This window comes from Trichoderma virens (genome assembly GCF_000170995.1).
Source record: "Trichoderma virens Gv29-8 chromosome Unknown TRIVIscaffold_75, whole genome shotgun sequence".
NCBI classification, from domain to species: domain Eukaryota; kingdom Fungi; phylum Ascomycota; class Sordariomycetes; order Hypocreales; family Hypocreaceae; genus Trichoderma; species Trichoderma virens.
The window spans coordinates 60,581-87,058 of record NW_014013674.1 but is presented as its reverse complement, the minus strand read 5'-3'; the positions used below and the strand labels follow the sequence as shown (position 1 = coordinate 87,058).

General features: G+C 50.3%; 9 protein-coding genes across 9 annotated transcripts; 4 read left to right on the top strand and 5 right to left on the bottom strand.

The window, feature by feature from the left end:
* Window positions 1-3,290: 3,290 nt before the first annotated feature.
* TRIVIDRAFT_202272 (uncharacterized protein) lies at window positions 3,291-4,916 on the bottom strand (the record flags this gene model as incomplete). The annotated part of the gene is made up of 4 exons (XM_014099779.1): window positions 3,291-3,421; window positions 3,937-4,118; window positions 4,189-4,411; window positions 4,463-4,916. 4 exons carry the CDS (start codon window positions 4,914-4,916, stop codon window positions 3,291-3,293), a joined length of 990 nt encoding a protein of 329 aa, XP_013955254.1.
* Window positions 4,917-5,445: 529 nt separating this feature from the next.
* On the bottom strand, window positions 5,446-7,201 carry TRIVIDRAFT_59545 (uncharacterized protein; the record flags this gene model as incomplete). The annotated part of the gene is made up of 4 exons (XM_014099778.1): window positions 5,446-6,139; window positions 6,245-6,646; window positions 6,720-6,887; window positions 6,993-7,201. 4 exons carry the CDS (start codon window positions 7,199-7,201, stop codon window positions 5,446-5,448), a joined length of 1,473 nt encoding a protein of 490 aa, XP_013955253.1.
* Window positions 7,202-8,713: 1,512 nt separating this feature from the next.
* On the bottom strand, window positions 8,714-11,547 carry TRIVIDRAFT_59546 (uncharacterized protein; the record flags this gene model as incomplete). Its single annotated transcript, XM_014099777.1, has 4 exons — window positions 8,714-10,009; window positions 10,064-10,771; window positions 10,825-11,271; window positions 11,380-11,547. 4 exons carry the CDS (start codon window positions 11,545-11,547, stop codon window positions 8,714-8,716), a joined length of 2,619 nt encoding a protein of 872 aa, XP_013955252.1.
* Window positions 11,548-11,950: 403 nt separating this feature from the next.
* Window positions 11,951-13,189, top strand: TRIVIDRAFT_93126 (uncharacterized protein; the record flags this gene model as incomplete). Its single annotated transcript, XM_014099776.1, has 4 exons — window positions 11,951-12,032; window positions 12,172-12,280; window positions 12,343-12,432; window positions 12,584-13,189. The coding sequence occupies 4 exons, from the start codon at window positions 12,001-12,003 to the stop codon at window positions 12,800-12,802; spliced, it is 450 nt and encodes a 149-aa protein (XP_013955251.1).
* Window positions 13,190-13,332: 143 nt separating this feature from the next.
* Window positions 13,333-14,799, bottom strand: TRIVIDRAFT_51517 (uncharacterized protein; the record flags this gene model as incomplete). The annotated part of the gene is made up of 2 exons (XM_014099775.1): window positions 13,333-14,459; window positions 14,520-14,799. 2 exons carry the CDS (start codon window positions 14,797-14,799, stop codon window positions 13,333-13,335), a joined length of 1,407 nt encoding a protein of 468 aa, XP_013955250.1.
* A 596-nt stretch (window positions 14,800-15,395) lies between these two features.
* On the top strand, window positions 15,396-19,238 carry TRIVIDRAFT_51642 (uncharacterized protein; the record flags this gene model as incomplete). The annotated part of the gene is made up of 5 exons (XM_014099774.1): window positions 15,396-15,628; window positions 15,807-16,246; window positions 16,303-16,568; window positions 16,630-19,002; window positions 19,068-19,238. The coding sequence occupies 5 exons, from the start codon at window positions 15,396-15,398 to the stop codon at window positions 19,236-19,238; spliced, it is 3,483 nt and encodes a 1,160-aa protein (XP_013955249.1).
* Window positions 19,239-20,472: 1,234 nt separating this feature from the next.
* Window positions 20,473-22,996, top strand: TRIVIDRAFT_90991 (uncharacterized protein; the record flags this gene model as incomplete). Its single annotated transcript, XM_014099773.1, has 1 exon — window positions 20,473-22,996. The coding sequence occupies one exon, from the start codon at window positions 20,473-20,475 to the stop codon at window positions 22,747-22,749; it is 2,277 nt and encodes a 758-aa protein (XP_013955248.1).
* Window positions 22,997-23,628: 632 nt separating this feature from the next.
* TRIVIDRAFT_223320 (uncharacterized protein) lies at window positions 23,629-24,600 on the top strand (the record flags this gene model as incomplete). Its single annotated transcript, XM_014099772.1, has 1 exon — window positions 23,629-24,600. One exon carries the CDS (start codon window positions 23,629-23,631, stop codon window positions 24,598-24,600), a length of 972 nt encoding a protein of 323 aa, XP_013955247.1.
* A 40-nt stretch (window positions 24,601-24,640) lies between these two features.
* TRIVIDRAFT_78341 (uncharacterized protein) lies at window positions 24,641-25,749 on the bottom strand (the record flags this gene model as incomplete). Its single annotated transcript, XM_014099771.1, has 4 exons — window positions 24,641-24,941; window positions 25,006-25,158; window positions 25,252-25,358; window positions 25,547-25,749. The coding sequence occupies 4 exons, from the start codon at window positions 25,595-25,597 to the stop codon at window positions 24,896-24,898; spliced, it is 357 nt and encodes a 118-aa protein (XP_013955246.1).
* Window positions 25,750-26,478: the final 729 nt, after the last annotated feature.

Genomic DNA, 26,478 nt, shown 5'->3' with positions numbered 1-26,478 from the left:
GACAATGGCAACGGGCCTGTAATCCAATCCTTCGGTTTCGCCTACGGCGAAGCTATAGATTGCTAGCCACGAGAGGAAAGGAACTTATAAGTGTAAGAGGCTGTAATCTCGTGTCTGTTCGTATTTGGCAGTTTTGCTGCGATTTTTGTGTCTGCACCTCTTCCTTTTCTGGGACTTCAGCTCTCATGTGCTGGACTCAATAGTCTGAGTCTGGACAAGGTGGGATGGTGGGCGCACGGCTGATATATATTGAGCCACGTGCACATTGGTATGCACTCAATCTCGACAGGTATAGCACTGCAACACACGCGAATGAATACGGCCTAGTACATGGAGTTGGGTAGATTCGAGTGCATGGCCTGTACTCGAGGTAACAGTACTAAGGTAGACATAGGAGCCCAGCCAGTCAACGCATCTGTGGACGGGAGAGGACCGGCACTACATGTACAACGTATGTAAGTAGGCGCCTAGTTTGCTTTTAGTAGAGACCAGCAATCGAATGGGGATGTAGTAACGCGGCATTGGTTTTGCAGCTTCCGGGTTCCCCCCTGACACGCTGACGGCTCCAATGCCACTTGATGCTGCCAGCTTACATTGGACTGTGCACACGGCATCAGCCCTCCGTTTGCACAACTTGGAACTTACATGGACTAGCAAAACACGGCTTGGTGACTAAGCTCCGGAGTCGCTGCAGTAAGAGCCGTGAGAGTAATGCCCAGTAGTAATAATTTAAACTGTGTGTGTGCTAGCCTTGTCTTCACATTGCCTTGCCTTGCCTGTCTGGAGAACTAGGTTCCATACGATGCTGACAATGCCGGGGTTCGCGAAGACACAAGACGCTCTACGAGTACATGGCATGTTTAGTATTGTGTGTAATTGGGCACGAGGTACTCCGCAAGGAGGTGCTTCGCAAGTGAAGACTGGTCAGCCAAGCGGTCAGCCTAGCAATTTGGGCACATGCGACACAATATAGTTGTCGGCGCTATTTCTGCACTATGCATTAATTAAGGCTGGAAATAATTGCATCCTTTCCAAGTCTGGGAATTCTCTTACAAGCACGTCCGCAAACAGCATCAACTTTGTGAGGCATTGATGGGTATAACATGTGGCAAGGCCACATGGAACAAGGTGCTTAATCGTGCAGCAGCCTTGGGTCTGGATATTGATTGACTCGTGTACTCCGTACATCCATTTATCAGACAGCCTGAAATGAAATAACACTGTACGAGCCCCCAGATGCACAAGAAAAGAAAAGGCGCCATACTTGTAGCCCGAACTCGACTTCGCCAAGCAGCACCGCTACGACGCAACTCCGCGGCGACTTTCTAGATTCAGGTTAAAATCCCTCAGGCTGCGGCACTAAGTCGCCTTTTTATGGTCAATTCCAGTGTTTCCTTCGCTTTTGCTCTGAAAGTGAATGCTGCTTATGGTCTCATGCGTGTGTGCGGACGCTAGACAGGGGGCGGGAGAGAAGGGAAGTGCCGGATAGGGCAATCCCTGGTTGAGAGACGGACGATTAAGATTCAGGCAGAGATAAGAAGCATGGGGTTGATCAACATATAAGCATTCAAGTCATGCGATGGCCAGCGACAGGCCGATTCTCGAGTCCAGGCATTGCAGAATTGCATCCAGACTTTGGCTCGGTGGTTAGGATTAGGAATAAAAGGCACAAAGTAGCCGATGTATATGTAGCCTACGTGGTTACCCGTCTCCACGCCTCGCCACAAACCTGGTCGGGAGTGAGAGGGTGTGAGAGGTGCTACAGGTGCTGCCATAGCAAGTATTAGTTTACAAAAAAAGAGGGACCGCAAGAAGAATATGTGCATACATTGAGACAATACGAGCACTATTTCGTGGAACTTCGCGCGGTCGATGTGTGCGCTCAGCGTAATTCTGTCTGCCGATCGTTTGCAAACTCCCTGTTATCTTGCAAATCCTTGCATGGTTTCTACTAGCACGGCGCGACTTGAGGTAGCGAGGGGGTTGACTGTATTTGTACTCGAGCTCATAGCAGGCATCGACATGGTGATCGGTGCTTTAGGGTTTACTGATTTGATGCCTCCCACATGTAGTAGCGTCGTAACCGGGAAATATCGGTCTTTTCATCAATACATGTACCTAGGTAGGTAGTATTCTTTGCGGATAGACGTTTTGTGCATATAAGCGAGAATGTGCCATACACTTGATGCGGCAAGCTCAGCGACTGCTCGTATATAAATCTTCACAAAACAGATCTTGGCATCGACAGGGATTAACCAGTTCAACCAGTTTCAAATCAAAAGATAAATTCAAAGATATACGCAGTGCTTGGGCCTTCTAAAGACCTCACAAGATCTAAGTCATTGATAGACATAAGACGCGGCTACGTATCGACATCCATGTGGGATCTATTGAGAGCAGGCTTCAATTATTAGACCGACTACCGACGACTAAGGGAGTTCTGAAAATAATCCCACGGTCAGTCAAGTCTTGTTTTGGCCTCCTGAGAGTTCACTCTGCATATGTAGCCTACTTCACGAAGTGGTCAAGTCTTCGCCAGCCACGGTTTGTAATAACGAGATTCTGCTCCCGCCGTAGGGCAGTCTGCCCGAGACATGGACAAAAAGATGAATAAATAGAGGCAAGAAGAAAACGAATCACAATTCTCACTTCTCTCATTTGCCCTGCCCGGTCCTGTATATCGCGCCAAGCTCACCGACGCTAGTTGTCTATGCCAGGATCAAGTGGAAATAGCCCGACACTTTACTCCAGACAGTAATCAATGGAGATTAACTCCATGCAGCTTCGGAGAAGATTTTCGGCGCATTAGCAAATTGGCCCGGCTCTTTACGGAGAAAATCGTTCGGTAATACACGAGTAAACGACAGAAGTTTGTTCTTGCCTTCTTGCCGAAACCTGTATTCTAAGCCGTGTTTGATGGAGATTGATTATATGCAAGCACGGAAAAGGTTTTCCGTGCGTCAAAATAACCCGGCACTTCACTCTAGGCGGTCGTATTCGATGGAGATTGACTGTATTATGCAAGTGCACGGAAAAGATTTTCGACCTGGACCCTGCTCCCGGCCCGTGCTCTCCGTATGTGCAAGGCATCCTCGGAGCTGACGACAACCAATCTTCGAGAGCCTTTGATGCCCTCAAGTGCTGGCCGTAATGGCAGTTCCGTCCTCCGCATCCCCTCCACTGGAGCTAACTACGACTCTTTATATTTGGCAATACAGTGCTTGAATACTTTTATTCCGAGGTATGCTCTGCTATATAGCATATCCATATATATATTAACTGTGTAGCTATTAAGACCTGCTAACTCGACATGATAAGTCACTAACGACACTGCTTATCAGCGTGGCAGTGGCAAAAGCACTAAACAAGAGGCCTAGCAACTTTTTGACAATGAAACGTCCAATATCAAGCAAGGCCAACACTGTTACCACGAAGTAGCCGACACTATAGTCCTCACTCTAAGCCCTCAAATCGGATTGATTGGGTGAAAAGGGGCCCCGCTCCAATGTTTCCAGACAACAGTCTCGTGTTGCTTCTAGGAGTCTGCAGAATATTCTCTTCTCGGAGGCAATGACAAACCTAACTGATAGCGGAAGTCGGGGATTCATTCATTTTCTTTGGATATGGAGCCCCAGGGAAATACACGGAGCCTTCTTTTTCGGATTGCGACATACTCTATCACAATACGTCCTTGACAACTCTTGCCAGCTATGCGTTTCACTAAGAGTCACACTCAACACTCTTGCCCAGGAAACTACATTCTCCCCTCCCTCAGAAATCCTGTTTATGTGTGGTCTTCAGTGTCCCCGAGGAACTCGCCACAAGGCAGTTTCCATCCGACCCGCGCCATAGAAGCATGTACCCCCTTGCTGGAAGTGGACTCTAAGCAGAGGGTACGAAAATATATGTCGTGGACATTATACCAGTGCCGCATACCTATAGATAGCGCCGCTTGCGAAGTCTGTGATAAAAATGAACTAACATATGCCCGCCTATCCTTCAGAAGGGTCTGACTCGGTGCAACTTCAGCCGGGTCCGAGTCGCTAGACCACAGAAAACGAGGCAGGCCTGTGGCTTTTGTGATCGGTACAAAGGCAGCAAAGCCCCAGTCGATAATACTGCCAAATAATATGCTATTAGTCACGCGTTTTAAAAATAAAACCCCCAGCCGTAGCATTTCCCACATACCATTTAATATTATAATCTTGATCAATTATGATATTATTCGGCTTAATATCGCCGTGCTCCACGGCGAAGGCAGTATCATTTTGATCTTCGCCAAGCACCTGGCTAACCAGAGCTTGTTGTTCGATGCAGTTTTTTTCAGAGAGACCAGGAATCCTGCCTTCTCGCACCTGAGCCAATCTATTTCCCATACGTCGTTGGAAGAAAGCAGCTGCGGAAGTAGACCCTAATGCTACTAAGTAAAGGTTTCAATACTTCGTTGATGGTACTTACATACGATTTTCTAGTGTACATGTGATCAAGGATAGCTGTATTGAGGCTATTTGACCAAGTAACACATCTCGAAGAGGCTGTCGTGGAAAGTCATCATCCCAGGTCAAGGTAGAACCCTCAATCCAAGTTAATATGATGAATGGATATTTAATCGGGTTATCGAACGTTGGGCTAAAGCCGCAACATCTCGGCGACCAGCGGAAGCCCTTTGACTCAAGAGTCTGAAGAAGTCGCACTTCGGTTTGAACTGTGGCGATTATGTCGTCACGACTGTCATCTGTGGGATGCGACACCCGAACGGCGATACTCGCTTTGTCTTCGAAGCTAAGTTTGAAGACGCAACACTCCCCTCCATTAAATTCCCCGTCAAGAAATGCGCCATTTCCACCGACTCCAAGCTCTGTAACAGCAGCCAGGATACTTCTCGGCTCGAGGTTCTGCGTGTGGTGTGAAGCCATGTTTTGCAAGGACGAAGTCAAATTGTGTTAGTCGAAAAAGGAGGACGGCCATGTGGCCAACACCACATGCAGAGAATGGTACTTGCCTGTATCATACCTCCCAACAGGCCGCCGACCAACAGAAAAGTAAACCACTATTATTGCAGAGAGCTAGGCCAAAATCACAAATAATAAAGCGAAATGTCTCTTCTACAGAGTTTGTGCTTTCTCTTTCTCTTTGGGGGGATAAACATTGTAAGGTACTCGATATAGAAAATGTTTAACGTCGAAATTATTAAACTGCTTGAAGTGTCTTCTTCAAACCGACAACAAAACAACCACTGCCTAGTCTCTCAGGACATCTATGAAATACTTCGAGTCCAGTAAGAGAAAAGGCCAAGGACGCCAACATTAATCTCAACACTAAAGCCACCCGTACGTGCATGCAACCCACCCAAAGCAAGGAGGCGCAGGCTTCATGCAGCATCTCCGTAATACATTTGTTTTTATCCTAACCCAAAAAAGCAACAAGACATGCTCCCATTCTCCATTACCGGCCCGTAAGTCGTTTCTCGGCGTAGCGGAGAGGTACGTAGATCAATGAACTCACTGCAAATGCCATTTCAAAACCAATGTCTCCAGTGGTCTTCGCAATCGGTCCTTGCCACCACACCTGATCCATGCAAGGAACGACCAATCCAAAGCACAAAATACCGCTCGATATAGCCGCGATGCCAAGTGGCAGCTTCTTTGCGTCGCTCCAGATGGCGTGGTCATATGAACTGTAGTCCTGGCGGCGGAACACCACATGCTCAACAATGACGATTCCAACAAATGCAGCAGACCAGTAGCCAATTAGGGACACAAAGTTCTCCAAGCTCTCGAAGAAGTCGCCAACTGCAGTAATAGCCACTGCGATGATGATACCGGTAATGACCACGGCAAACAGGTATCGAGGCACCTTGAAAAGGATCGGTGCCAAAGTCTGAAAGTTGAGCGTAATGGCATAAAACGTTCCGCAAGTATTTCCCAGCAGAGTGAGCGACAGCACTACGACAACGAACTTGCCAAAGTTTCCCGCAGGTGCCAGCATGGCCGCAAGAACACCACCAGCCGAATATTCATCAAATGCAGTTTGCCACTCGGGGTTGTTGGGCATCGCTCCCGCAACGGCCGCTCCGAGAACCATGAGCAGCACGGTCGGGATCAGCAGGCCCCAGTAAGTGTATTGGAAAACGCGCCAGCTGTCGATCATTAGAATCTTTTTTCCCAACTCATTCTCACAAGCTGGTACGTAGAATCGAAGCAAGGTGTGTTAAAATGAAAGGGAGGAGCATATGGGAACTTACGATGGAACCTTGGGATCGAAATAGGTGGTAAAGTCACTCGCTAGGGCAGCCCATGGGATCTGGTAACTAGCAATGATCATGCCAAAGTTTAGGACGTTTGCGGCGGTAGCAGGAGTCTCAGGGGTGGCCTGCTTCTTGAGGCCCGAACCAGCGCAGCCAGTAGCGATGACAACGCTGATGATGGCCGGGATGAATGCATACGTCTCGTATATGTGCAGTACCCTAAAGCCGCAAAATGAGACTAATAGGGACAATACTGCAATGATGACGATACCTGCATCTTCATTGATAGACCCGTTTGAGATGGCGGAAAGGCACTGTCCACCAGTAATGCAGATGATGACAGTAAAGCCGGTCATGCTAGCCAAGTTCAGCAGCACTGGTATCGATACAATATATCGTCTGGATATCAAATCGGCCACGGTTAGTTGGGCTGGTCTCTCAGGTAGTTAGAGTTTCTAGAAGATATTCTTACCCAAAGCTGTACCGGGCCTGGATCATCTGCCTCATGCCCGTCTTGGGGCCCAAGATGGCAAGATATGCCGGGGGTATAGTCGACAGCATACAGAAGAACAAGATCACAAGGGATGAGTCTCTGAGGCTGAGATTGTACGCTAAGGGACCCAACATGCCAAAGGTAATCCTGCATAAGACGCAGCGGGCGCGGTTAGCAGCTGCTTGTTATATGGGGTACAAGATGTTCTGTAAGAGCACAGGTGATGGCCCCATCTTTCGGGATGGAACTTACCCCAGAATGTTTGCGTTTATGGAGAACCAGACAGTGAAGATGTTGAAGAAGCGGGTTGAGCTGCGCTCCTCAACTGGCACAGGGAGGATGCCTCGCTCCTCGACACGGCCAGCTCGCAGGACCTTGTGGAGCAGCGACTCCTCGTCGCTTTGATGGCCATCCTTTTCTCTGACGGGCACCGCCGAGGCCTCTACCGTATCCACCAACATCTGGGCGTTGTGTTTGGATGCTGCTGAGTCGGAGTTTGAGTTTGTGAAACGGCTTGTAAACCGGCGTCCGGTTGCAAGGACCAAGGCAACAAAAGCACACCACAAAGTATGATGAGAAGACGTCAAAAATCACTTGATGAACCCTCACGCTTCAGCAACTCCATGCAAACCAAAACGACGGTGAGCTCTCGTATCGGGACTTGTAGTGAGTCAAGAATGGAATTTTGCCTCCGACACTGAGCGCTGCCCTTCCGCCCCTCCTCCGACCTAGGCCGACGAAGCACAAATATTTTCACATCCGCACGGCCAGATACGGACTAGAAGGCGTCCGGGGCCAATCAATGCTTGGTGGCGAATCAAAAGGGTTCATGAGCGACCGGCCCGTCGAGAAAACCCTGCAGCCCCTCCGCCACTTAACAGGAACAGTGTTAGCTCGAGCTTGTGTTATCTGGAATGTTTCTGTTTGGAGGTTCTCATGTCAGCGTTCACTTAGGTAAGTATGGCGGGGGTGGTGTCAACTGAAGCTTTTGCACGTTAACATCACGCCACCAGAAGAGGACGCATAGAGTAGAGGTAAGCATACATGGAGGTACATGAACTGGCTATACTGAATGCCTACCTGTGTATACGTGCAGAAAGGATCAGTAACTGCCTAGGCACTAATCTAGGTAGCAGTGCTTTATGACTGTCATGGGACTTTGCGGATATCGCCAACTGAGTCAGTAGTGTCTCTGCTTATAGTGTGGGGAGTAATTGACACACCCTGTCATATTTCAAACATCAAGTCTCTCCTCATAGCTCATCCATACAAGTATCGTCTGTATACCATGGAAGCGTAGCAAATCCTTGAAATAAGCTGAGAACATACCTCTGTATAAAGCATACTGATAGGCACGATCCAGTATATAACCGCTGGTTACCTGGTTTTGATGCTTCCAATACTCCATATACTACCCTGCAGCCGTCAATATTTCAAAACAGCAGCAACTTTCTAATATATTCAAAGCACACAAGGATTGGTTGCCCCTTCTTTTGTTTGTGGAAAAAATTCCCTCTAGTCTCCCAAACGCAATGAGACATTCTGAACCAGGAGGGTGACACAGGGGAGAGACATTTAGTAAGTTTAAGTTGGTACATGTACAAGCGCAGAGGCCCTGAATAGAGCTCCCTGAGACACATCCCACTGCATCGAACCACCAGCACAGTAGGAGGCAGTATAGGGCCATCCACCAGGGTGAAAAAAAAAACCCTCATGTGTACAAAAAAGAAGAAGAAGCAGTTAATCCCAAGGCCACTGACGATAATACACGTGTTATAATAGATAGGTAAGTCGGTACCTATGGACACGCGGAAATCACCGACTAGGTACCTGGATACCTTGCTATGCATGATTATACTCCGCACCTACTCTATAAAGATACAGGTATTCTCATATAGAGGGTACTAGTGGTAGATGATTACGAGAATCCTGCTAGGCAAAATGTTCAAAGTCTACCTCCTAAAACTTGGTGCTTATGCGCTGCCACTACTTGCTTGAGACTTCTTGCGAAAGAAGCCGCCTAGTGCTCCCATCAGTACGCCAAGCCCTTTCTCATGGCTGTCTTGCTGAAGGCCGTTCTGAATCCATCCAGGCAGTTTATTTCGTATCCGAGGCGTGCCATATCTTCGGTCGACCAGGATGATTGCTGCGTAATCTCCACGATGTCGGATCGCCCGACCAATACTCTGGTTGACGGCTCGCATGCAGGCGTTTTCGTAAAAGTCTCTCGCGGCCTGCTTCGCTTGTGCTGTTGCATCGCTGCTGCTTTGCCCTTCTTTGATGAGTCGGGCCTCTGTTGTCGACTCAATGTACTCAAGCTTTGCCTTCCAGTCTGGCGATGCAATGTTTGGGTAGGGTAGCCCAACGACCATCACACAGCGTCCCAATCGGTCTGAAAAGTTGATGCCTTCGGACATTTTACCGCCGACAACACTCAGGAGTAAAGCCCCGGTGTGCTTGTCCCCGGCTGGTCTAGTCCCCAGGATCGCTTCGGAGTAGTCCCGCAGCACCTCTTCGCTGCTTTCACCCTTGGTGTCTCTGAAAACAAATTTTCGCGCCTGCAGTCGATCCCATGTAGTTTGAGAGCTTCCACCTTGGCGTTGCTGCCACACCGCTATTATTTCATCGAGATAGCCATAGCTCGGGAAGAAAACGACCACTCCGTCAGGTACAATATTGCATACGTTCAAGATTGCCAAACCCAGCTGATTCATCATTTCTTTGTTTCCTCGGTGCTTGAAACTAAACTCGAATGGCGGTGACTCGGTATTGGTCGAAGCAAGGGTCCAGACGCAAAGATTTTCTGCCGGAATAACATGTCCGCAGCTTAGCGATGTTACCTTTGTGTTATCCAGGGTGGGAAATAACTGATCCTTGTAGTCTTGAAAGGGTGACATTGTTCCACCGGCCAGGATTACAGCCCTGGCGCTTGAAGCAATTGAGGAGAAAGCATGAGTGGGCGAGAGAAGCAGATATGTAAGTTTGACATCTGCAGTGGCCCCTTGAGTCTTTTGGTAGAAGATGCGACCTTCAGAGCCAAGGTTCGTAAGGGCAATAAGGAATGAAACAAGCATATGCAGGACAGGCGTTCCGGCTTTTGAGAGTCCAGGTTTCTTGTTTTCGCCCTCGCTTTCTACGTGAGCAACGTAGCTCTCAATCTTATAAGCCAGTTTGGACTCTTGTATATACTGGATTAATTCGTAAATGTTGATCTGGTCAATACCTTTGTGTCTTGTGAGATCATTTGGATCGACAATCCCATGTTCATTCTAAAAGGGCATTAGCTGGGTCTCCAAAAGATATATGCCGTTCCGAAACCATACCTTGAGTTTCAAGGCTCCCTCAAGCCACTCGGACAGCCCGTCAATGACTCTCCCTACTCTCCCAACATTTACGCGATTTATGCCCTTTAGCTTCTTGCCAAATCGTTTAACATAAACGCCAAGCATTTGGCGACCTCTGCGGAGATCGCTCAGCTGCAGCTCTGCGGCATGCACGTTCGATATCGCGTCGAGGATATTATGCGCCTCGTCAATGATGACCACGTTACCCTCAAGCTTAATGCCCAGAGCCTCGCGAGCACTACGTTGCAGCAGAAGCGGGTATGGCAGTGTGATGATTTCAGCTCCAGGCAGAGCCACACGGGAGGCGTAGTAGGGACATATTGACAAGGATTTTCCAAGCAGATGAAGATCTTCAATATCTGGGAGCGTGGCCAGAGCGGAATCCCGAAACTGGTGGGTTTGGCTAAGAAGTTCTTCCTTCGGAACGAACGAGCATTTGGTGCTGGACTTTGCTTGCTGGAGTTCTGTACAGCGGTCATTGATGGCTTGAACTGACCCGAGACGAGCAACCGATGGGTTGATGCAGAGCTTCTGTCGCGACGATAGTGGTAGAAGCTTCACAGGTTCAGTTGAGGAGACATCTGATCCCTTTGCAACCGACGGAGGCAATGACGACGGAAACACAGGGCGGCGCAGTTCTGTGATGAATTGCGATAATTGAGAATGTGTTCTGGATGTATAGTAGATCTATTACTCATGGTTACTATGGCCAGAGGCGAAATTAGTGTCGATACTCGCACCTTGATTTTCTCTTCTAGGATGTCCTCATCGTCCGTTTGCTTCATACGTCCTCCTAAGCCAATCTTCTCAAGAATCTCTCGCGACTCTTTACTCAGACCAGATAGGGCATCTTCTTGGCGTGCGTCGTCATCATCAGCATCCAGTAGCCATTCGGCATCTTCGTCAGCCGTTGTTTCAACGGCGGCAGAAACGTCTTCCACACGGCGTCGCTTTCGGCTTCTTTCCTCCTGAATTTTCTCTCTAAGTCTAAAGGAAGCAAGACGCTTTTCTCTATCTTCCCATTGCCTCAACAATTCTTGTCTTTTACGAGACAGGAGCTGCTCGACAATCCAAGCCGGTTCGTCTTTATACGACTCTCCTGCCACTTGCAGTTCTGCCTCCTGCCTAGTAGCTTTATGGTTTCGAAGCCATGTTAAAGATGCGCATATGAGCGAGAGAGATTTACCCTGAAATGACAATCAGTCTATGATGCCTGGGCTCGCAAACAATCGCCACTCCCTCCTGCCCAAAGCCAGCTGGATCAATGAACTGTCTCAAGGGAAAAGTACACCTACAGTACCAGTTGGGCTTTCCAGGATTCCCACTTGTCCTTGTCCGGTCTCCAGAACTTGATACACTGTTTGCATGAACTGATTTTGGACATCATACGGCGTAAATGGGTGGTGAAAGTCAAGGCTCGACAACTCGTGCGCAATGCTATCGACTTCCGCTGTCAAGGCCATTTTGTCACTTTTATCATTTTGCCGCCTTGTTTCATCACATATCTTGCTCGTCCAATGAGGCGAATGACATTTGATATCAGACACCACTCTTAGCAGCAATGAAACGCGTATAATGGCGTCGCGCGGGCGGTGTGAGGATTAGTGCACACTACAGGTGAGATGATGAGATAATCTGCCAATCGCGCCGAATCGTCCTTGATAGAAAGAGCCCCGCATTGGGATGTCGCTTCTATCGCGGCAGTGTCACGAAACCACGTGGACCCACAGCACGTGATTGCAAATTATTCAGTGCGAGCGAACAATCACAATTAGGCTTAGGGCTGTGCTGCCCTCTCGCCTAACAATTTTCCGGGGCTGCGCAGTGCCAAAGCCGCTGGCCGCAAAAACATCACCACCCACTTCCAGTCCTTCGACGCAACACATTGGAGAAGCGACAACACCACAACCGTCGCCATGCCTACCCGAACTTCGAAGACCCGCAAGCAGTACGTTTATGAGCCCGTTGGATAATGTTTCTCGACTGCCGGAATCGAGGAGACCGCCGTCCTGGTGGCCTTGGAAAGGCGCATGTTGAAAAAGATTCGCAATTTGCGATGGCTGGCTAACAAATTGCTTCGTTCACAGCCGCGGTAACGTCTCCCATGGAAAGGGTCGTGTAGGAAAGCACCGCAAGCACCCCGGTGGTCGTGGTCTGGCCGGTGGTCAGCACCACCACCGAACCAACATGGACAAGGTTCGAACGACTTGATAATGACGAGAGAAGCGCCGGACAAGCTTGACTGACCGTTACGATAGTACCACCCCGGTTACTTCGGTAAGGTTGGTATGCGATACTTCCACAAGCAGCAGAACCACTTCTGGAAGCCCATCATCAACCTCGACAAGGTACATTTCAACTCTTTCCCGTATCGAATACTTTTTTGGGGGGACGTCGTGGGAGTCGTGGAAGACGGGGTCTAGAAGATGTCCTCCCAAACATATTCGAGGCGAAATTATTCGGTCAAAGAATCAATTGACTAACGAGAGAAAAATCTAGCTGTGGTCACTCGTCCCCGTCGAGACCCGTGAGGCCTACGTCTCCGGTGAGAAGAAGGACACCGTCCCCGTTCTCGACCTTCTCCCTCTGGGCTACTCCAAGCTGCTTGGCAAGGGCCGCATTCCCGAAATCCCTCTGGTTGTCCGCGCACGATGGGTCAGCAAGCTCGCTGAGGAGAAGATCAAGAAGGCTGGTGGTGTTATCGAGCTGGTGGCGTAAATGCATTACACTATGCTGGAGTAAGGCTTGTGGATTTGGAACCGGTTTTTCACGGTGGAAAATAGATCCTCGCCCCTGTATACCGAGACAAGGTCTTTTGGGGAGGGATTGGGTTGGTCGGCTACGAGCATTGCATCAGGGACTCTATAACGGAGTTTTTTAACGAATGAAAAATCAAAATTCGCCCAATGTCTCGACACTCGGCCTCTGTGCAAAACGAGATAGAACTGGTGTTGGCATTATGATGTCGTTTGAGGGATGATATCACAGTGCATGCATATGTTGGAGGGAAAGGGGGGGTATACAACTATGAATCTGGATTCCAGATTCAGCCATTGTCTAGCTCGCAGAGTTGATGTAGTAATGCTCCAAAACGCCGTTAACAGTACCCATAATAGCATACATGATCGAGTACATGTTGACCCATCCATCTATCTTAGTACCTAGTTTTCATTGTTCGTTTCATCATGGCATGTCCAATTAGATATGCTTTATCCTCGTCAGTATATTATGCTAACCCTATTGGCCGTTCATGCAGGCAGCATGTCGACCTCGTCTTCGTCAGCAGTTTCTTGGGATGACATTCCCATGTTCAAAAATTCATGGTCCAGAGCCTCTTGCGCTGAGATGCGCCGGCTTGGGTCCAATTCCATGCACCGTTCCAGGAATCGAATGGCCAGCTTCTCGTCAGGAGTCAGCGGTTTGTCCTCTGCCCTACACGTGCTCCACAGGATAATCTTCTCCATGGTGAAGCCCTGTTGGCCAATTGTGGGTATCGTTGTTTCAAAGACGCAGCCGTGCAGTAGTCCGGCCGCCTTCATTCGCTTGGACCCGAATATCGTTGCAATCTCAATCATTGCCTCGACGTCATCGGCCGAGTTGAAGAAGGGAAATCGCTTGGACAGTATGGTGAGCAGTATGACACCGGCTGACCAGACATCAATTGCCGTGGTTTGCTCCGTGCACTTGAAGAGAACTTCCGGGGCACGGAACCCTCGAGTTCCCGCACGATTGGCACGGCGGGAGGGGCGCGTGTCTGATTTGGGATAGCCCGGCTGGGTATTCATCGAAGTCTGCGCCCAGACGGATCCGGCCTGGCGATGCTTCCGCGTTTCTCGTGCTTCGTGGCAAAGACATGGCTTGCTATCGGTGCCCTCTCGTTCAGCCAAGCCAAAGTCCACGAGAACGCCATGTTGGGTTGTTGGGTCGTAGAGGAAGTTGGTGGGCTTGATATCTCGGTGTAGTATCTTGTGTTCGTGTACGCTCTTAAGAGCAGTGAAGAGTGATCGAAGATAGATGGCAATGTCGGGGATCGTCATCTCTCTGAAGTATGCTCGAAAGTCGCCGTGCCGGAAATAAGGGAGAATGGCAACGACCTGGTCGGTATGCCGAAAGGCGGTAATGAGAGGGCAGACGGATGGGCACTGTCGTAAGTCGTGTAACAGCTCGAGCTCGTTGAGAATTCGGGCAGGACTGGATGTAACGTAGATCTTCTTGATGGCAACAAAACGCGCTCGCTTCCGTGGAGACCGCGATCGACTTGAGCGTCCCTTGAGAGGAGGAGGAGTCCATTTCGACAAATCGTCTTCATGGTCCCAGCTGTTGTCGTATCGATCGTAGTGAATGTCTTCAGCCTTGAAGACGGTAGAAAATGTGCCTAACAAACATGAGCATTGAGCCAGTCCCGGGACTCTCGTGACATATTCAATTGACAAACCTTCTCCAATACGCTTGATCAGCCGATACCGATCTCGAAATCCGGGGAAGTCCTCCTGTAATCTCTCCATGTCTGCCTGGACACTGCTTTCGACCTGCTCCTCGTCGGAGCTCTCTTCTTCCTCTTCTTCTGCCTCTTCCTCCGCCTCGGGCTCGCCAACCGTAGCGGCATCCTGGTCGTCTACGTCGTCCTCGTCCACCATGACCTCTGTTTCTTCTGTTCTAGCATCCTCATGAATGTCAAAAGCATCCTCCACCGGCCGAAGCGTTGCCGTCGCCATGGCCGCCAGCTTCTCTCCAGAGAATTGGAGATTGTGAGGAAGTAGTCTGTGTCTCAGCTAAAGAGGAACACCTTTTTACGTTCCAATGTATAGCAGGATCTAGTGCGGAGATGCAATTGAGTTTCACCTGACCGATGCTGGACAAAATGATCACGAGCCGGTATTTAACATCAGACGCAAGGTATCCAGCGAATCAATGCAGGTCCCGAAGAAGTTCTCTAGGGCAGTGTGGAGGGGCTTTTTGGTGGCTTCGGGCAGCTACAGCGACTGCTCAGTGGCTGAAAACGCGACCGTTAGTGCATGGCGGGGCGCTTGGGCAAGCTGTCGCGTCCAAACAAAATAAACACGCTGGTTGCCAGGTCCCGAGATCCATCCCCGCCATTTACCGCACACACAACACCCGTCGCAGCTAAGCGGTCGCGACACGACGCAGCAACGACGCAGGCGCATCGCTTCGACGCTGAGCCAGGCCTCGGCTGAGCAGCAACTCACCCTCTGACAGCTGAATCTCCAGAGCCTCATCTTCCGCCTGTGCTGATTGACCTCCCTCGATACCCGGCTCACACCCCGCCGTATCGGCGCACAAATCGCCCATCATGGGGACCATCACCTTCGATATCAACGATGCGCTCAAGCATTACATGTCCGATCCTGCCACGATCCCCACGCCGGAAGCAGACGCTGCGCTGTTCGATTGCGAGAATGACCCGGAGGCACTCACCAACCAGGTGATCAATCCTGTGTTGAATCCCATCATCGACGCGGTTGCCGATAACCCAGATGCCATCCTGAGGGCCGTTAACATAGATTCATTACAATTCCTGCTCAAGTATGCTTGCCATAAATCCCCCCAGCATGCATACATAAGAGGGCGGAGGGAGGGGGGATGATGAAAAAGAAAAGTAAGGAGGCTATGGCTAACTGGCGCTTCCGCGAGATAGATATACCCCCTATATACCAGCTCATATCCTCAGCAAGGTGTTTGACTTGGTAATGAGTGGGTTGAGTGCCGAGGCGGATGCAGTACATAGCGATATCGAGTCACCGGAGGAGCAGGAATCTGTGGCGCATCACAAGCAGCTGCTCGAGATATATGGATTCCTTATTCAGTGGACCATTGCCGCCGTCGAAACCAAAACCGCCGAAAAGTCATCCACAGCGCCAGTCGCGAGAGGGCGAGGGAAGCCGAAGAAGGCGTCGCAAAGAGAGGACACTTGGGACTCGGCATCACAGCTTCAGGTCGCACTTGAAATCATGTGCAAGACGCTCAAGCTGAAATTGTCCAAAATCTTCATGACAACAAGTGAGAGGGATACCTTCATCAGTCTGCTCACGCGACCGGTCTATATGATTCTCGAAAATGAGCAACGTGTGAAGACAACAACTATTCGGATGCACTGTTTCAAAGTCCTGTGCATTGCGGTCAAGCATCACGGCCATGGCTACGGTGTGTTCTCCCGCCTCACCAAGCAGCTTTGCGCAGCATTACTAACACTACGACAGCCGCACAAATCAACATCATTCAGAACTTGACATACTTTGAGCATCTGTCTGAACCAATGGCGGAGTTTCTGCATATTCTGGCGGAAACATACGACTATCCACAGCTAACCGACGAAGTCTTGCGCGAAATAAGTAACAAGGAATTCAACGCCAACGATACTCGAGGACCAAAGTCAGTCTCTGCATTCATCGCCAAGTTATCAGAGCTTGGCCCAAGGCTGGTAATCAAGCAGATGACAATGCTGGCTAAGCAGCTAGATAGCGAGGTAACTGCACCTAATGCTGGTCATCAACAAGCAGGGCGAATGGCAGCTAACCTTGCTCTAGTCGTATACTCTTCGATGCGCTTTGATCGAGGTGTGCGGTAACATGATTGCTTACCTTAGCAGACAAGACGAGCGAAGCGAGAATCACAAGTCCCAGCTAAACGCCTTCTTTGATGTCCTTGAGGAGCGTTTCCTTGACATTAACCCGTACGCAAGATGCCGCACCTTGCAGGTATATGTGAGACTTTGCGAGCTTGAGCAAAAGTTTCCCAAGCGACGACAAAAGGCTGCCGAGCTTGCTTGCAGAAGTCTTGAAGACAAGAGCAGCAATGTGAGGCGTAACGCGATTAAGTTATTGGGCACGCTTATCAAGACTCACCCATTTACTGTTATGCACGGGGCTCAGCTCTCACGAAAGGAGTGGCAGGCTCGCTACGACAAGGTTGAAGAAGAGCTGAATGCACTGAAGCCTCCTCCCGGCATTGCTGGCTTGGCCGATGCTACAGTCGACAACAGCCTTCTCGATGAGGCTACCCAAATCGAATCTCCAGAAAAGTCCAAGCCAATGACAGATCAGGAGAAATTCGAGGCAATCCAAAAAGCACAACAAGAGGCGGCTACAAGTGAGGCGATTGAAAAGCTCACTCTCACTAGGCGATATTACAACGAAGCCATCAAGTTCATTGACGTCTTGCACAACGCAACTGAGATCATCTGCCAGCTTCTTGGATCTCGAAACAAGAGCGAGGTCATCGAGGCAATCGATTATTTCGAAATTGGCGACGCCTACAACATTGAGCAGAACAAGGTCGGTATTCGCCGTATGTTGCGATTGATCTGGACCAAGGGCAACAGCGACGAGGGCAAAGGCGTGCAAACCCATCTCATCGAGTGCTACAAGAGACTATTTTTCGAAGCGCCGGACTCTTTCAGCCCAAACGATGCAGCCAACTATATTGCGCGCAACATGATAAGTTTGACGTTTGGGGCTACGCCTGCCGAACTTACTTCACTAGAGCAGCTGCTTGCCACCATGATGAAAAGCGGCGCTATTCACGAAATCGTGGTCGCCAAACTATGGCAGGTGTACGGCGTCCAGAGGCGAGAGATTTCTCGGACTCAGAGACGAGGCGCCATCATCGTGCTGGGGATGCTTGCAACGGCAATCCCTGAGATCGCCGTTGGTGAGATTGAGACGATGCTCCGGACGGGTCTGGGAGCCCATGGGCGGAACGATTTGCAGCTGGCAAAATATACTTGTATTGCTCTAAGACGTATCAATCCCACAGGAAGGCAAGCCAAGGAATCAAACTCCAAGTTTTCCCGGCTCCCAAATGACCATGCGGTCTGCTCACGGCTAGCAGCCATAACCGACATACCCTCAGACACAAAAGAATGGTACGGTGTTGCGGAACAGGCAATCAACGCAATATACGCCCTCTCCAAACACCCGGATATTCTTTGCTCAGCCATAATCCGGCGAAAGGCCAAGCAAGTTTTCGGCCGTTCCAGCTCAAGACCAGCCTCGCGAGATGAGAACATGACAGGACATCACATATCGGACCCGACCTCACCGGAGGCTATGCCATCATCACCGCAGAAGACAGCGAAGCGCGATAATGCCATTGCCCTTTCTCAGCTCCTCTTCATTGTCGGCCATGTGGCTATCAAACAAATTGTACATTTGGAGCTCTGCGAATTGGATTTCAAGCGCAGAAAGCAGGAGAAGGAGAAGCAGGCGCCGGCAAAGGCAGACAAGGACAAGGAAGACGCAGACGAGCTGGATCTCATCGGCGGCACCACCGAGGATGATTTCACAGAGGCCATGGCGCACATCAGGGAGCGAGAGCTTCTCTATGGCCCGACGTCGCTCCTTGCAACGTTTGGTCCCCTTGTGTCAGAGATTTGTGCAAACAACACCACATACGCAGACGAGGGGCTCCAGGCGGCAGCCACTCTGTGTCTTGCAAAGCTCATGTGCGTGTCGTCTGAGTACTGCGAGACAAACCTTCCCCTTCTCATCACAATCATGGAGCGATCTCCTGATGCCACAGTCCGATCGAATGCCGTCATTGCGTTGGGTGACATGGCCGTCTGCTTTAACCACCTGATAGACGAAAACACAGACTTTTTGTACAGACGTCTTGCAGATACGGACGTGTCCGTGAAGCGAACCTGCTTAATGACGCTGACATTCTTGATTTTGGCCGGTCAGGTCAAGGTCAAGGGACAGTTGGGCGAGATGGCCAAATGTATGGAGGACGAAGACAGGCGGATTGCCGACCTTGCGAAAATGTTCTTTACGGAGCTCAGCACCAAAGACAATGCAGTCTACAACCACTTCGTTGACATGTTCAGTTTGCTCAGCGCCGGTAACATGGAGGAGGAGAGCTTCAAACGCATCATCAGGTTTCTTCTCGGGTTTGTTGAAAAGGTAAGAATACTTGTCCCTGGTGAAAGCCGTGTTTGCATCTACCAGAAAGCTAACAGTGTGCGCAGGACAAACACGCCAAGCAGCTATCGGAAAAGCTCGCTGCAAGACTCAGCCGCTGCGAGACAGAGCGGCAATGGAACGATGTCGCGTTTGCCTTGGGCTTGCTGCAACACAAGAATGAGGAGATTACAAAACTGGTTTCAGAGGGTTTCAAGGTGGTGCAGGCTGCCGCTTGAGGTGTGACGAGGGGTCATTATAAGGAATTATAGATTGTCCATATCGGGTGGACGGTGTTTATTTATCTATTTATTTATTTAGACAGGCAAGGGCATTTGCCTGTAACGGATCATGTATGAATGCAATGCGGTTATGATGTCTAAGGAGAAACACGCTCACCGAGAATTGAGACCTTGAGCCATTGTTGATGCTTTCCACCGAAGCTCTAGATTGGGCTACGGTGAACCAGACCCGCTGTGTGATTATGACTTCTAGGGTAGGCAACTTGGGTGCTCAGTACAGCTTTGGGTTCGGCATTTATGCATCTCAAATCCCATATCGGCGCAATAACAATAGCTATGGGGTGGAATTATTTATTAGCTTGGTGTAAAAAAAGGTTTAATTAGAATAAGATATACGCATCTACAGCCTGCATGTTCAAACTGTTTAGGTATGTACTCTGTATAGATTTCACATAGTAGAAGCGGCCATCCTCTAATTTAAGAACAACAAAGATTCGGAGTATTTTTTGGCTCTCGGAATCTACCGCCGTGTTTCTCGGTGGCGTCGCCACCTTATCCTAAATAGACCTAGCGTTGCGTTCGGCACAAAAGTAACAAAAAATCGAAAGACAAACTGCACCACGTGACCCGACATGTCTAACCTTGTACGGCAACAAGCGGGTTGGCGGGGCGCGTGCTCCCAGCAAGTACCTTGGTACCTCCCAGCAGCGGCTAAAGTATTTCAGCTTGCTCAATTGAAGGACGTTTGCGGGCAGCTGCGTCACGTCACCCTCAGCATATCCTTTGTTAACTGACCCAGCAAGCGGCCGCTGCTTGTGAGCAACACCCGAGCGGAAAGCAATCCAGCATCTACATCTATTACGACGTATCTCTTGAGCATCTTTTCCGACGCAGCATCTATATTGCCGGCATTCCCACTGCGGCTGTCGCGAGCTGTTCCGCCATCCAGCATCTACCCAGCGTCGACCTCGTTTCTGCCCCCAAGCTCGGCAACCTCGTTTGTGAGGGCCATGGGCTCGGCTACCGTCGCTGTCGCTACCAGGATTGCGCATAGGGAAGCCTTTTAGGATCGCTTTGGAACACGCAATTGAGGCCTCAATTGCTGTCGCGGTTGTCCGTCGCCGCCGATCGCGCTAGACGGGAGCTCGAGGAGCTTTAGCTCTGCTTTGGAGCTTGCAGAAAGGAGACACGACGCGCGCAAAGCCCGAAAATCTCGAAGCGCGCAGCCATCATGTACGACAAGGTGGTCTCTCTAGGCTCGCGCCTGCACTATCCCATCGTCATCACCAAGCTGCTCAAGTCGTCGGGCGATTCCGTAAAAAAGCAGGAGACAATCATAGAATACAAGTTCACCTGGCGACGTAAGATTAGCGACGACGAATGGGTCGATGAGACTACGTATACCGAGTTCGACAGCCCTGCCGAGGGCACTCTGAAAGAATGGCGGGTCAAGGAAGGGCAGACGATTGCTGCCGACATGCCGTGTATGATTGTCGAGGAGGCCTGCGGCCACGAGGTGCAGATTCAGGGCCTTTGCAGCGTCTGCGGCGCAGACATGACCGAGGTCAACTGGGCCACCGAAGAAAGAGACACGGACCGGGCCATGATCAACATGACACATGACCAGACGGGCCTGATGGTGAGCAAAAACGTTGCTAAAAGGGCAGAGCACGATACACAGAAGCGCCTGCTGCGCCAGCGGAAGCTCAGTCTGGTGGTCGATCTGGACCAGACCATTATCCATGCGTGTATAGAGCCAACTATTGGAGAATGGCAGCGTGACCCGACAAACCCCAACCACGAAGCTGTCAAAGACGTCAAGAGCTTCCAGCTCAACGACGACGGCCCTAGAGGTCTGGCTAGCGGCTGCACCTACTATATCAAGCTACGACCAGGCCTCCAAGAATTCCTGGAAGCCGTTTCTACCAAGTACGAGCTGCACGTGTATACCATGGGAACCCGCGCGTATGCTCTGAATATCGCTCGCATTGTTGACCCGGACAGGAAGCTCTTTGGCAATCGTGTCATCAGCCGTGACGAGAACGGAAGCATTACGGCAAAGAGTTTGCAAAGGCTGTTCCCTGTCAGTACGGATATGGTTGTTATTATTGACGATCGTGCGGATGTCTGGCCCATGAATCGGCCAAACCTGATCAAAGTCGTACCGTATGACTTCTTCAAGGGAATTGGAGATATCAACTCGAGTTTCTTGCCCAAGCGACAGGATATTCTACCTGCCGCAGGAAAGCTAAACGGCCTGGTTCCAAGCTCCAACGCTGAAAACGCCTTGACCGAAAAGATTTCACCACTTGATGAGCTAGCCCGGATGGGTGGCGACGAGGCGAGCCTAAAAGTTCAGGCGGAGGAGCAGGAAAAGACATTGGAAAAGCAACTGACTGATCGCCCGTTGCTGCATATGCAAGAGGAGCTGGATAAAGAGGATGAGCGCCAAGACTCAGAAGGTGGTGCATCTTCGAGCATCCACCACAGACAGCATCTATTAAGCGACGATGACGAAGAGCTTGTTACTCTGCAAGATCACTTGACTGATCTCCACGCTGCCTTTTACGATATGTACGATAAGAAGCGGGAGGAGAGGAAAAAGTCGGAGCCAACCCACCCGCCAGGGCATACCAAAGCGCGTAGGAAATCTCACCCTGACGACGGTGTGGATCTCTCATTTGTTCCTCCCGTAGGAGACATACTGGACGAGCTCAAATCCAGCGTTCTCTCGGGCCTCGTTATATGTCTATCTGGTCTAGTGCCTCTGGGAGTGAACATTGAGGAGTCTGAAATTGGAATGCATGCGCAAAGCTTTGGAGCCCAGGTCGTGGATAGCGTCTCGCCCCGGGTCACACACCTTGTAGTTTCTCTGGCGCGACCGCGAACCAAAAAGGTACAGCAAGCGGCAAAGATTCCCAGTATCAAGATTGTGAACCAGAGTTGGCTGGCGGACTGTCTTAGCCAATGGCGTAGGCTAGACGAAAGCCCATACTACATGGCCATTCTTGATGCCGATCGTGAGAGGTCAGAGGACACTGCAGAAACTAGCGCGGCCGAAATGGAAGATACTGGCGTCCCCATCAACATGGGTGATTTTGATGAAGAGCTTAAGGAGTTTTTGGGTCTAGATGACGATGATGACGACGACGAAGACGACGAGGGAGATGAAGAAGCCGATGAGGAGGAGGAAGGGGAGAATGACAGCGAGACAACGGACGGCGAGGGGGATGATACCGATGATCCAGGGCGAAGAGGCACAAAACGCAAGACCAGAGCGTCTACCATTGAGTCTGACGGAGACGGATCAAGTGTTGTTGGAGAGAGTGCGCTGGCGAAGAAGCAGCGGGTGTCACGGAGTAGAGGAGCCTCCGCATTGCGATCCGTACATACGCCAAACGGAGATGCTGGCGAAAGCGATGAACCTCCACCTCGCAGCGCAGAAACGGACAATTTCGACGAGCTAGAGCGAGAGCTATTAGCAGGGCTTGAGGCAGCTGGCGATTAGAGGTTGAGGTTGGACCGCGAACGCCAACGCAACTGGGCTTTGGATTTCATGTCGTTTTAAAAACAAAAACATCTGGCCGGCGCTTTTTTGTGTTAGAATAGTATTGGGAAACCTGGGTCAAGGTGTTTTTCTTGTTTCAGCTTTTGTTTGGTTTCTCTCTCTCTCTCTCTCTTGATTCCTTTCTGTTCGTGATTCGAATACCCATTCTTTGGCCAGAAGGGGAAAGCAATTAAGCCATTTTTATATGAAAGACACGATTCTTTGAATTCCTGTGATACGATGCTAAGGTACCTACTACCTATTACAAGCTGTGAATTATCTATACCTCGCATATGACGATAGTCTAGAGACATAGGAGAAGGATGCGAATGGTTCTTGTTATGAAACCGGGGCCCGGCTAAGGGATTCTTCATTGCAGCAAATCTTCAGGTTTCATTGCAGCCCATCAAAACAAACGGACGGGCCGTATTTCGATCCAACGGAGTGCCCATCTCGAAATTTATCCCGCACTAACAGAAACCGCAGCAAGTAGCCACCAGGCAGGGATAACATCTGCTAGTACTGCTCCGCCGGTAGGTAATCCCTCCGGAGACCCACCGGCTCGACTCCCGTATTGACGAGCTCGGCATGGGGCTCGCGATATTGGAAAGGAGCAGAAAAAGGAAAGTCGTTGCCGTGGTGGATGTTTTTGCGCGTGGTTGATGGGGAGATTGAATGCGCCGGTGAGTGGAATTGGGGGAGTGGTGGGAAGGGAGATGGGATGGCGAGGTGTATATAAAGAGAGCATGGGAAGTGAAAACTTCTTGCTCAAGGGATTTGTATATTGTATTCTTAATCCTACTGTTGTTCATCTACTCTATTCAAACGCTGCATTACAAAATGGGTCTTGGATACGATCCCGACACTGACGTGCCCAACCTCTCGGGCAAAGTCATTCTCATCACTGGAGGCAAGTCTCATCTCGTCGCGCCTGATGAACAAGAATTGACCGTCAAGCAAATAGGCACCAGCGGCATTGGGAAAACCACCGTCCTTGAGCTCTCTAAACACAGCCCGGAGCACATCTACTTCACTGGCCGCAACGAGAAATCAGCCGCACAAGTCATATCCCAGTGTGCCACCCCTTCAAGCGTGACGTTTCTCCCTTGCGAGCTCGACAGCCTCGACAGCATCCGCGATGCCGCGGCAAAGTTCCACCACAGTCGTCTAGATGTCTTCATCGCCAACGCAGGGATCCTAGCCGTCCCGGCTGCTGTCACAAAGGATGGCTACGAAATCCAGTTTGGAACTAACCACGTCGGTAACACGGCGCTGCTACTCCGTCTTCTGCCCATCATGCTGCGGACGGCCAAGGAGGTGCCAGACGCAGACGTGCGGTACGTGACGGTGACGTCGCTGGGCTACTTCACGCACCCGCTCAACGGAATAGACTTTGACGGTCTGAAATCCAAGCAGGAGAATCTGCTGCTGGGCAGGTGGGCTCGCTACGGCCAGAGCAAGCTGGCCAACCTGTTGCTGGCGCGGGAGCTGGGCAAACGGTATCCGCAGATCACGAGCGTGGCTATCCATCCGGGCGTGGTCAAGACGGAGATGATTACTGGCCTGGGGATGTTTGACAGGATACTCATCTTTGGCATGGCTCCGCTGGGGATGCTGACGCCGCGCGAGGGGGCGTATAACACGTTGTGGGCGGCGACATCTCCGGAGGTCAGAGGGAAGCTTGACGATAAGACGGTTCTTTTTGAACCGGTTGGGAAAGCGCACGGCGGGGATGCAAAGTGTCGTAGTGACGAGCTATCTAACAAGTTGTGGGAGTGGACGGTGAAGGAGGTTGGTGTTGAAGTTGAGTGAGTTGAGGATGGTGCAATACTGCCTCAATGCTGGTAGCTTTGGTGAAGAGTTCATCTGTAACATTAGCTATACGTTTTATTGTACCCCCCTTCCTCATAAATAGGTAGACAGCGGTTCTGGATTGGTGAATTGAGCATCTTGGCACACACGAGACCAACAAGATATTCACCACGCCCCCTCATGATTCTGATTTTTCTTCTCATTTTTGCCCATGGAGTCAAGCCGACGACAAGTGGCACACACTCATATTGATATATATACAAAATTCCAATTCGTCCACCCTTGCTTCCTCTATTTATTTCGAAGGAGCCGGGGAGACGGCAAATGTTGGTCGCACGAATCTATATGTCGCCTGTTAGCAAATCCTCGATGGATCTCGACTGAATAGTATTTCGAAAGACGCACCTGTCGCTGTTGTAGACCTTTGTGTTCTCGCCCAACAGTTCCTTCTCGCGCTTCTGGTCGGCCCAGTATCGTCGCACCTGGTCACGGTCCTCTTCGGCCTGCAGGAGGGGAATCAGGTGGATTCGCGCCCACATCTTCTCACGAGCAAGCTCACTAGGGTAGGCATTGTCAGTGTGCGAGCCCTTTTTTTGCGTCTAGAAATCGAAGCCACCGCATTGAGTGATATGAGGAGGGGAGGGGACATACTTGGCCTCTCGAATACCGCCAACCAGCTTGTACCAACCGTAGCCCATGACGGCGCCCATGCCGAGGAGGAGGATTCCGGGTCGGAAGCCCTTGGCGGGGAGATTTCGCTAAGCAGAACTGTCAGCCTTGTCCCATTGTCTAGCTCGGCGTAGATGTCAAGCCGAATATCTCTCGCCATCGATGCAGCCTCGCGCCCCCCCAATGAGGATTCGCACACCCAATCCCACATCGAGGAAGACGACAAAAACAACACCAGTCGATCACCACTACCGCCAGAAGCCCTGCAGCAACGTACCTTGTACTGGACGGGCTCGTACCCGCCCCGGGGGGGCATATCTTGGGCCATGATGGTCGGTTGTTGCAGTCGGGCCGGGACAGAGACAGGGTCAATCGCGGCAAGCGCTGAGTAATCGGAGAGTCGCCTCGTCAATCGAGATTGAGGCCGATCGGGATACCGCTGCTGCGCGCCGTTTGCAGGGGAGAGTCAATGTCGTCTGGCGCCAAAAGCTATGGTGAGGGCTGTTTTCCGTGAGAGCCTCCTCAGAGGTTGACTGTGCGGATTACATAATGCAGTTTTTGGTGGGGCACGGCTTTGATGGTCAAGGCAAGAAAGAAGGCCTGGTTGCTTGCCTGCTAAGCAACACTGTGATTTATCTGCACGTACATGTGTATGTATTATATCGCCGCTTCTATTAGCGAGAAAAAATAAAAAATAAAAATAAAAATATAAAAAATAAACCCGTCCAATTTATCTATTATTGATGGTTGGACAAGCTGTTTGAGCCGACCTTGGGACAGTAAGATAGTAATTGGTTACTAAGCTAGCTAGCTATGTGCCTTGGCCCGAACTTTGACCATGCTCTCTCAATAGTAGAGGAGACAGTGTATTTGCTTTAAGATGAGCCCACAACTGCGTCAGCAGCCTTGCTCCGGGAAGAACGAGGCCACAGCGGCTAGATCTAATGACTTCCATCCTGACTTGTTGTCATACCGTGATTAGATAGCGTCCTCCACATACGAAGCGTTAAATAGGGCGCGTGAAGATGATTTAAGATGCACTGAGCAAGGAGTAAGTGCCAAGGTCGGCAAGTCATCAAACATCGGAGATATAGACCAACTATGAAGTTGGTGTATTACTCGTAAATGCAAAATAAGCAAAAGGGAAAGGCAGGTCTTTATTCAATCTAGTGCCTTATGTTATAGCTACCCTTACTTACCTGACCGTGC